Source organism: Diadema antillarum, unplaced genomic scaffold (assembly GCF_040938485.1).
Source record: "Diadema antillarum isolate AM-2024a unplaced genomic scaffold, OU_Dant_1.0 seq00000718_RagTag, whole genome shotgun sequence".
In the NCBI taxonomy this organism is placed as follows: Eukaryota; Metazoa; Echinodermata; class Echinoidea; order Diadematoida; family Diadematidae; genus Diadema; species Diadema antillarum.
Genome location: NW_027271622.1, coordinates 436,304 through 447,064, shown reverse-complemented (window position 1 = coordinate 447,064; position 10,761 = coordinate 436,304). Strand labels below are relative to the sequence as shown.

The window sequence follows — 10,761 nt, the reverse complement described above, 5'->3', positions numbered from 1 at the left end:
TATGTACACTTCAAGAAATCAACAAATTATCAGTATAACTGAATGAAGTCCATATATTTTCTGGGTGCTGTTCGTTATTCCGAAGGTTCGTTAATCTGAAAATGAAATAGGGTTCGTTATTCCGAAGGTTCGTTGATCCGACAAAGAAATTGGGTCCGTAACTAACCTTCCGAATAATGAGCTTTGTTTCATTTTCGGATTAACGAGCCTTTGGAATAACGAACCTTATTTCATTTTCGGATTAACGAACCTTCGGAATAACGAATCTTCGGAATAACGAACTTTAGGAATAACGAACCTTCGGAATAACAAACCTTCGGAATATCGAACTGTAACCATATTTTCTACAGTGGACTTGTAGCAACTTGGCATAAAGAGTCATACTGTATACTGTATATACCATACATATATTTCCCGAGAAAGTGATTTTGAAATTTGAAATTGCAAGTCGTTTTTCATGAGTAGCTTTGATTCATGATGAAGAATCGTCAGTGATGTACTAAGAAATAAATCTTATTGCTTTCAAGAGAAAAGAAAGTTTCTCTCATCATAGTGTTAATAGCATGCATTGCAATTCTGCAACATTTTTGAGCGTCATTAATTTTGGAAAATGTGAGTAGGCATACAAGCTTCACAAAAATTATAACACTGCAAAATATCTGGCGTACTGTATGTAGAATCAGCATTGCACACAGGATAATTCAAATGAGAAAGAGAGTGTTCCCCACCCCCCCCCCACTCTGTCTCTATTATGAACACACACATACCCACAGACACAGAGACAGACAGAAAGCAACACACACAAACATTCTCACTCTCTTCCTTGCTCATTCTCTCTTTCATTCTCTCTCTCTTCAGAAAAAAATGTTCTAGGAGAAGGAAAAAATATAATTTCCCTGATTGGAATTATTCCGAGCAGACACACCTCCTCAAAGGGAAACTTAAAGATGATGATTCGATATTAGAGATGGCAACACATGTACATTGTATGTTTTGGTCCCATGGACTCTGTAATGGCGAGTTTCTTTGCAATGATTGTCCTCGTATAGTGGCATTAACAGAGCAAGAACAAGAAACCTCAATGAACCTCAGAGATCATAGCTGCACTTCCAGCATTTTGAAAAGTTTAGTGGAAATGGCATGCATGGAATGTTGATTCTTCAACATTTGAAGAGGAGAAGAAAATGATGAGACAATTCAAATACTCCGTGTATTACTTTTGAGTGTTAGTAGCTTGACAGTGACTGTGCGCTTACACACACACACACACACACACACACACACACACACACACACACACACAGACTGAAATAAGAAATCTTTACCACGAATATAAAAATAATATGTGCATGCAGTATGCAGGGAGGCAAACTTAACTTAAGGTTGGGGAAATAAAGTTGAGAATGCTTTCTTTTTTACATGGCACTTCATAGCTCACATCCCCTTTTGCTCTACTCTTTTGATCTTATTAAGTTATATCATTTCTAAGGCAAGCATTTTTCTAATTCTGAACAGTTTAGAAGCAAAAGGAATGTACACATTGATTGTAGTAATCTGTTGCTTCTCTACACTAAAGTAACAATGTTTATTTCTTATTTTGTGTAACGCTACAGTGAAATCCCTTGAAGGATGAGGATTGTCATCATGGCTATAAAAAACGATTTGGAAAATGAATGTTCAGGCATGATGATTGAGAAAATGGGGATTAAATGAAACATGATTAGATAAAACACAACCATAGAACCTTCAAGAACTTTACAGAATCCAACATCAGGTCAAGACTTTAATACAGTGGAACCTAGTTCTAATGACATCAGATATAACAAAACCTTCTTGTAACAAGGTGAATTTGGAGGTCCCAACTCTTTATCTTTTATATATTTATCTATTTTATTTCATTTTTTTTTGAGCCGTGAGATTGTGAAGCAACTCGATGTAACAACCTTGGTAATCATCATCGTTTTTAGGTCCTCGTCGTAATTTGGTTCCCCTCTACATCAAACAAGTGTGCCACACTGTAATTCCCTTGATTGGCGGAGGCGTGGCTTGCCAGGTCTCCTATACCTTCTGCCCACTGTTCACCTCTACTCTTAACGCAGTGTCCGCCTGCTCGTCTTGGGTATTATCCCCACCTTCCACGCTCACTTTCTCTCCTTCCGCCTGCTGCTCCTTTGGAGGGATGGGGGCGGCGACCTGGTCCCCTACCCCGCCATCTTGCAGGGCGGGGCACATGTACGTGCCGATGCCAAAGGGGCGCATGTGGTACACCGCATACTCCATCATGTAGAGACCGTTGGGGCTCACCTTGTGGAATGAGACGGGGTAGTCACGGCAACAGTCCTCCTGTCCCTGTAGGATGATGGCGTGACAAAAAGAGGAGACAACTTTGGGGTGAAGCAGAATATCAAACTCTACAGAAAATACAGTAAACATACAATGCACATCAGTGAGGGCATTTAATAAGAACTACCCACACAAGGTACCTTCAGAACAGTCTGCAGACAAGCCAGAGTTAAACATTGCAGTTAAAAAAAATGGTATATTGTCCCATCTGTGTTTAAAAACAGATTAGTAAAGTTCTTCACTACTATGTAAGCATAACTTCCCTTCTTATCAAGGATAAACATTACAATACAAGTAAATTAACAAGGCAATCGCCGAATTGTGTCTCGCCCATTCGCGTACAAGGAATTAATATTTTTTATAACTCCCACAAGTTAATTGACCTGCTTATGACCTTTGACCTTGTGGTGACCTTCAACACCCTAAGGGACATTCACCATCCAAGTTTGGTCACAAACGGACAAAGGGATCAAAAGTAATGAGCCATAATCGAAACGCGCCATAAAAACTTAACATTGGGCCCTAAAAATTTGTTGACCCCTTTCTGTGACCTTTGACCTTGTGATGACCTTTAACTCCCCAAGGGACATCTACCGTCCAAGTTTGGTCACATACGGACATAGGGATCAAAAGTTAAGAGCCACAATCAAAACGTGCCCTAAAAAATAACATTGGGCCCTAAAAGTTTGTTGACCCGTCTGTGACCTTTGACCTTGTGACGACCTTCACCTCCCCAAGGGACATCTTCCATCGAAGTTTGGTCACAAACGGACAAAGGGATCAAAAGTTATGAGCCATAAACGAAATGTGCCCTAAAAACTTAACATTGGGCCCTAAAAGTTCGTTGACCCCTGTCTGTAACCTTTGACCTTGTGGTTACCTTCAACTTCCCAAGAGACATCTACCATCACCCAAGTTTGATTGCCATTGTAGCAACATGTGCTGAGTTACGTGTGATAAGAGAGTCTTGCAAGTAAACTTAAACGTATGACCTCAAATGACCTTTGACCTTATCATGTGACCTCTTACGGCACCATAACATGAAGGTACCCCTAGTGCATCCATCACCCAAGTTTGATTGCCATTGTAGCAACATGTGTCGAGTTACATGTGATAAGAGAGTCTTGCAAGTAAACTTTAACGTTTGACCTCAAATGACCTTTGACCTTATCCTGTGACCTCCAACGGCACCATAACATGAAGGTACCCCCAGTGCATCTATGACCCAAGTTAGGTTGTAATCCAAGCAACTTATGTGAAGTTATTTGTCAAAAGAGAGTCTTGCAGGTAAACTTTAACATAGAAAAGAGAGTCTTGCACATACTCTTTAATTTATGACCTCAAATGACCTTTGACATCATCATATGACCTCTGACAACACCATAACATGAAGATACCCCTAGTGCTTCTATCACCCAAGTGTGGCTGCCATTGCTGTAACAGATGCCAAGTTATGCATCATAAGAGAGTCTTGCAGGTAAACTTTAACATTTGTGACGGACGACGGACGGACGACGGACGGACGACGGACGGACGACGGACGGACGACGGACGGACGACGGACGGACGACGGACGACGGACGGACGCCATTTGGATCCCTTAGTCTCGCCTTCACCTCCGGTGGGCGAGACAAAAATGATAATTGGCTGTTGAAACAATCTACTGTGACTCTTTTGAGGGGAATTCTGGAGCAGTTACAATTAAATCTCCTAAGAAAGAGGAAAATGTTTTATGCACAACAAAGAAAATTTGCTCTAAAATCAGATAGAGATTACGGCACTCATGAAATCAGGAAGCTTTCCTTATCCAAAAACAAAAACAACTAGAAATGTCGCTTTGGCGACTGGCATGCCTCCGCCGTAATGCATGATTTTCCCAATAGGTCTAGATGGTACATGTGGACAATGTGTGATTACATTTTCACAAAATTGGCAAAATATTGAAATGACAAGTTTGTCACAAATGTGTTGAATGTTCACCTTCCTTGACCTAGGTTTAATTCGATGAATAGGAGAGCATGTATCTAGGGATTTAAGGACTTTAACTTGACTCTGACCCATTCATACATTTAGGCATTGAGTAATTTTCAAGGTACAGGTGTGGAAAAAAAGTGCAATTTCTGAATTGAATAGTAAATTGTTACCATTTTCATCTGGCCCTTGACCCTAAAATTCATAAGATAATCACTTTCAGGTAGAACATGCATAATATGTACTAAGTTTCAAGATAACTTGAGCCACTTCCGAGATATGGAGGAAAAAGTTAGTTCAGCACTTTCACTTGATCTTTGACCTTTTGACCTTTGAGGCAAAAAAAGAAGAAAAAAAAACTTTCCAGAGAATTTCTATTAGGTTACACATGCATACACCAAGTGTAAAAAAAAAAATAACCCTGCTGGCATTGCATAAATATGAGGGAAATAGTAAAATTTTGAAGTGTTGCACTTGACCTTTGACCCTGACCTTTGACCCCATGAACCCTACATTCTTTAGATAATCACTTCCAGTCAGTACATGTATATACTATGTTCCATGAAGATACCTTGAACAATTTTCCAAGGTACGGATAAAAAAAAGAAGTTTTAATACTTTTACTTGACCTTTTGACCTTTGACCTCATGACCCAAACTTTCACCAGAGAATCTTAATTGGGTAATACATGTATACACTAAATTTCAAGAAAATATCTTCAGGCATTCAATAGATATGGTGGAAATAGTGAAATTTTATGTATTTGACCCTGACCTTTTGACCTTTGACCTTTGACCTCATGACCCAAACTTTCACCAGAGAATCTTAATTGGGTAATACATGTATACACTAAGTTTCAAGAACATATCTTTAGGCATTCAATAGATATGGTGGAAATAGTGAAATTTTATGTATTTGACCCTGACCTTTTGACCTTTGACCCCATGACCCAAACTTTCACCAGAGAATCTTAATTGGGTAATACATGTATACACTAAATTTCAAGAAAATATCTTCAGGCATTCAATAGATATGGTGGCAATAGTGAAATTGTATGTATTTGACCCTGACCTTTTGACCTTTGACCTTTGACCTCATGACCCAAACTTTCACCAGAGAATCTTAATTGGGTAATACATGTATACACTAAGTTTCAAGAAAATATCTTCAGGCATTCAATAGATATGGTGGAAATAGTGAAATTTTATGTATTTGACCTTGACCTTTTGACCTTTGACCTTGAGCATGTGCACCCAAAAGTTGATAGGCACAACTTCACCCCCTAATACACATACATGCCAAGTTTCATTAGGATACCTCAACAGGTTTTGATAGTTACCTTGTCCACAAAATTCATTACGGATGGACAGAAGGACGGACGGACGGAAGGACGGACGGACGGACGGACGGACGGACGGACGGACGGACGGACGGACAACCCGAAAACATAATGCCTCCGGCACCACTTCGTGGCGGAGGCATAAAAAACACTTCTTGAAATGTCAATAGGAATATCAAACGAGTGAGTTGATAATGTCATCACCTCACAACTTGCCTTATATAGTTTGTAAACAAAATCTTGAAATTTCTGATTTTTGTTGAATACATCCATTCTCAAACTGAAATACAAATATCTCTCTGATCATAATTTTGAAGTTATTCAGTTTTATTGTTTGTTTCACACTTTTGTGGCAGAAAGAGTGCATTTTCCTCAGTTTTTTTCCCCTACAGAATTCATGGAAAATTGGGAGGTGATAGCATTATCAGCTTATTCATTTGCAATATTCACATTAACTGTATGAGAACTGTTTTGCAGAAATTATCAAAACTTTACAATTTCATAACTGCCCTAAATTTCATCCAATATTGATCCAGTTTTCACTGTTGTGCTGAAAGAATTTTACTCTTTCTCATCAGAAAAACTTTTAACTGGTTTAGAATTCCCCTTCAAGAGTATTAATTTTCTTACTATGTAAGAGTCAGAAATATTTGTAGTCACTGACCAGGACACCACACAAGCAACACACACCATTTTTCCAGTGCTTCACAATGTTTGTCATATCCTCACACCCAGAAAAATCAGATTAGTTTCTCTGTACACTTGAGATCAATATCAACATGTTTGCTTTTCTCTGCATTGCATGCGTTCAATCGTGCATATCACGAGAATCCAGAGCTCCTGTGTTTGCGAGCTCATTGGATTATAAATATGCAATGTTTGAATAACTGGCTCTGAATGTACAAGTCACTCATTGATTGGAACTACTTCTGTGCCAGGCTGCAAGTTTAGTATCACAGGTGGAACCCTGTAACACTGTAGTGAAGTTGCTTATAGTCACTTTTAATATCTCCAGTCACTTTACAGTGAGAGTCTAACCACTCTATGGTGTTTAATAATTCCTTGGAGCTAAGCTTCTTCTTTTTTTCTCATGTTTTAAAGGTATAATTTACCATTTGCAGATGAAACAAAAACCCAACTTTAGTGCTTCAGAATAGTTTTGAAATGTGAGTTAGGGATAGAAACAACCGATGTTAAAATTTGAATCAGTATAATTAATGTTAAGTACTGTTAACTTTACAAAATGTGAACAATAGTTATAATAAAAATGTTTCTAGACTAAACCGTATGTAGTTACGGTTTATTGAGAAAACAGTGATATCTCCTTATATTTTAGGCTTTATTGCAAAATGTTTACATGGTAGGATGTTTTGTGATACAACTGACCAACACATATGCATAAAATGTGACATCTAAAACATTTTTAAATCACTGCTCCCACAGGTAAACAAACTGTACCTTTAACCATAGGCATGTGAAGGTATTGAGGTACAAGTGTAGCTCTTATGCCCCCCCCCCCCCAAAGTACAGTACAATCTCCATAGTTTGGTGCAGATACTGTACACATACTATCGTGATACAGGTCAGACATTGGATAACACAATGGTGCAGGGTGGTCCACAAGCGGTTTGAGCATGTTGCTGCAACATGCTCAAATTCTTGTGCAACATACATGTACTCAGAAGCCAGCAACATGTCATGTAACATCCTCAAGAATTTAAAACATGCTCAAAATAACAATTTAATCAAACAAGTGAAAAACATACTGTGCAAAACCAAAGAAACATCAAACTGTCATTGGTACTTTCAAAATTTGTGCACAAAACATGAGACAGAACATCAAACCATAAAGTGCATACAGCTCCATGATCGAATGCAAGCACACTTGCATTCAAATCAGTGTTGCTGGTGAAGACAAACATGTCTGAGTATTCTTACATTCTAAAACATGAGCACATAACTGATTGTAACAAATGTACCATACAATTAGTCAGATATTCAAATATTACATTACATTGTTAATTGACATTTAATGAAAAATGTTGAACAGAAACTCCAGAAAAAGTTGCTTCTTTAACAAACAGAGCCTTTGAAAAAAAAGTAACTGGAAATGGAAATCTTACCACATTTTCAGGGTTAACTATGGAACGCCAGGACCAATCTACTGTTTTGTGAGCATTAAGGGGTAAATTTGGTTTGGCTTGAACCATCTGGAATTGGTTCACCCCTTGTCCATCGCGGGCATCTGTGCTGGCTTTGATTCCGGCCTGCTTCAGACATGCCTCAAGTTCTTTATAATCCTCTTGGCCCCCAAAAAGACCATTGCAATTTGGGAACACTGTCACTGCCTTTGAAAGCCCAAATTTGCTCAGTGCAATCACCGACCCATGCGCGTCGTTCGTCTGAATGACGTGTCCGGCGAAACCCGGCACTCCAGTGCGGTGCGCCAGGATCATGTAGCGGAAGTTCTCGAGGACCAAAAACGTATCGTGCTCCACTTTCACGTACCAGTCATGGTTCGGATGGTGTTCAAGGGCATATGCAAGGACCCTCTTCGTACGTTCCCACGGACTCACATGTTTATCTGCCACCCCAATGTTTTTTACTTTATACAGCTCGTTGTCTACACTACTGAGCATGATGTAGTCGTTACAGTGCTTTGTCCATGACTGGGCTGCTGCTTTACCATGTTGGGGTACACTGGATGTTCCAATTGGCACAACGCAAAAGACAGACAATAAAGACTTTAACATATCTGCATCATGCAGAGGGTCAAACGTCTGCCACTCAGCGATGGTTGCTAACTGCAAATCTTTCTGCAAGTCCGCTTCTGATTTGGATGGCATGCTGTCCAGACTATCGAATTTCAGGTAAAAACTTTTGCCGCCCACTGCATACTCCAGTGGCTTGCTGGCTGCAAGACTCTCCTTCTTACCGACTGTGGCATTGTTGCCATGGAAACGCAACAGTCCTCTTATGTTGTCCCTTCTATTTCCTTCCACGTGCTGCTGAGCGACTGATTGAATTCGTACATCATGGAAGGTGGAATAGTCCTCGTACTTGCTGTAGACAATGCCAAACATCACCCCGGCAACAAGTCCTAGGGCCAGTGACATGATGTTTCTAATCTCCATGGTGATGGTTGATTGTCTGCTCTGTATGTCAAGCCAGAGTTCCTCCTCCTCTCCACTGAGTCATCCTGCATTTTGTGAGGAGAAAAAAAAAATCAGTTGATAGGTAACAAATTTGTCACTTTATATTGTAGTTGCACAGTAAACATGGCATTTTTCATTATAAATGTGGAAATTTTTATGCACATACAGCAAACTGTGATAATGGTGAAAGGAGTTAAATAAATGTGAACATTTGGCTTGCTAGATTTTGTCGTTATCAGTAGCTACATACACTACGTATAAAGTGTAAGCTGCCAAATTGAAAACATGTATATATGTACAAAAGTTATGAATTTTTAACATTTTTGTGTTGGAACGGCTGGATGAGGAGGCTACGAGAGGTTATGACGTATGAGAGGACAACAATACAAAGAAAATATAAAGAAAATTCAACAAAAATTCACTTTTCTAGCATTATGAAAGAGCACTTGACTAACCACTTTCAGAAAGCAATGGGGATAATTGCTACCCTTAACATAAGTCAGTATCAAGTTGATGGAATTTGTAATTTTCATGAAAAATTAATTTTTGTGGAATTTTCTCTATATTTTCTTTATATTGTTGTCCACTCATATGTCATCACCTATAGTAGTCTCCTCATCCAGCGGTTCCAACACCAAAACTTAAAAAATTCATAACTTTTGCATCGATTGTCCGATTTTCCTCAAAACTTTCACTGATTCGATATGTTCTACTAGGTAATGTTGCTGCTTTCACTCAATCCACACTGCTCTTGGGGTTTATGTTCCCTTTAAAACCTCTTAAATTCAATTCAATAAAACATTTACTATTGAAAAAACTGGCAGAGATTTAGTCACACTAAAGTCTAATACAAACTTGGACACAGAGAGAAATTATGACACATAAATGTTTACTCAGAAACTGTAAAAATTTTCATACACTATCACTTATTTGTACCCAATATTGTGCTCATTCATCCATCACAAGTGATATAGAATGTAAGTTAATAAGTCATGAAATGAGTGCATGATATTTAAATTGATTTTAAAAAAAATCACAGCAATGTCTCCAGTTGATAAAGGCTCAATTTCCTTGAACACATGGCATCTTGTGCAAATCTAAAGTTTGACGCCACTTCACCTGGCCATGACCCAGCTCATTTCAAGAAGGATCAAACCTGGATATGAATATAGAGGCTCAGCCTGCATTCAAAATCATCCATAGGTGTCCATAGAATAGGTAAAAACACCACTACAATTTAAAGTGCAGTAAAGTTACATAGGGTCCTCTATAAAATTAAAGATGTGGTCTAATGTTAGATCTACACGGTAGATCTAGATCCTACAATTTACAAACATGACGAATGTCAAATCACACAGTTGTGCATGTGCACAAGAAGAAACCCTAAAAGAAGTGCATCCTAGTTCAAAATTCATATCAATCTCTGCCAAACCTAATTTCAAATGCAATTGCAATGCAAACAACCAAGTAAAAATGCCAATACTAGACTAGAAATCTAAAAGACGAGACAGTTATATATAAAATGGGTGCACGGACTCCGACATCTAGACGCACGAGTGGGACTGATAAAACAGTAGGTAAACATAGACAACAGGGCCAGGACTACTATTCATCACTGTAAATGAAAACTATGTAAACAACTCATTGGGCTCTGTGGAAGTCATCATCACATGTTACTTACAGTTTTACCACATTTCTGACCAGTCCCATGCAATAGCACTGCATTCCTGAAGGAGACAACCGGCCGTATTAAAACAGGCCATCCACGTATGCGTACACAAAGTGGCTGAAATGACGATTTACAATACAACCAAGTGAGTGTACAAACGGTACGATCCTTGATCAACAGCATGCATGCGGGGAGGAGGTTTCGTCACGTCTCACCTCCCTGATATAAAACAGCCACGGGGAACCAACTGTGGTGAAGAACCCGCCCACTCCTCCTCGCTAACC

The 10,761-nt window shown here is 39.0% G+C and overlaps 1 protein-coding gene across 1 annotated transcript; it reads right to left on the bottom strand.

Annotated features, from left to right (window-relative positions):
- Window positions 1-814: 814 nt before the first annotated feature.
- LOC139738008 (glycoprotein-N-acetylgalactosamine 3-beta-galactosyltransferase 1-like) lies at window positions 815-10,605 on the bottom strand. The gene is made up of 3 exons (XM_071648674.1): window positions 10,490-10,605; window positions 7,777-8,852; window positions 815-2,349 (listed from the first exon to the last, which is right to left on the bottom strand). Exons 2-3 carry the CDS (start codon window positions 8,785-8,787, stop codon window positions 2,059-2,061), a joined length of 1,302 nt encoding a protein of 433 aa, XP_071504775.1. The 5' UTR covers window positions 8,788-8,852; window positions 10,490-10,605; the 3' UTR covers window positions 815-2,058.
- Window positions 10,606-10,761: the final 156 nt, after the last annotated feature.

Bases quoted from the DNA above. Each gene is read 5' to 3' on its own strand.
- LOC139738008 (XM_071648674.1), bottom strand. From the start codon at position 8,787: ATGGAGATTAGAAACATCATGTCACTGGCCCTAGGACTTGTTGCCGGG. The intron at 2,350-7,776 runs GTAAGATTTCCA...ATCATCCTACAG, and splicing joins TAGTTAACCCTGAAAATGTG to GGACAGGAGGACTGTTGCCG.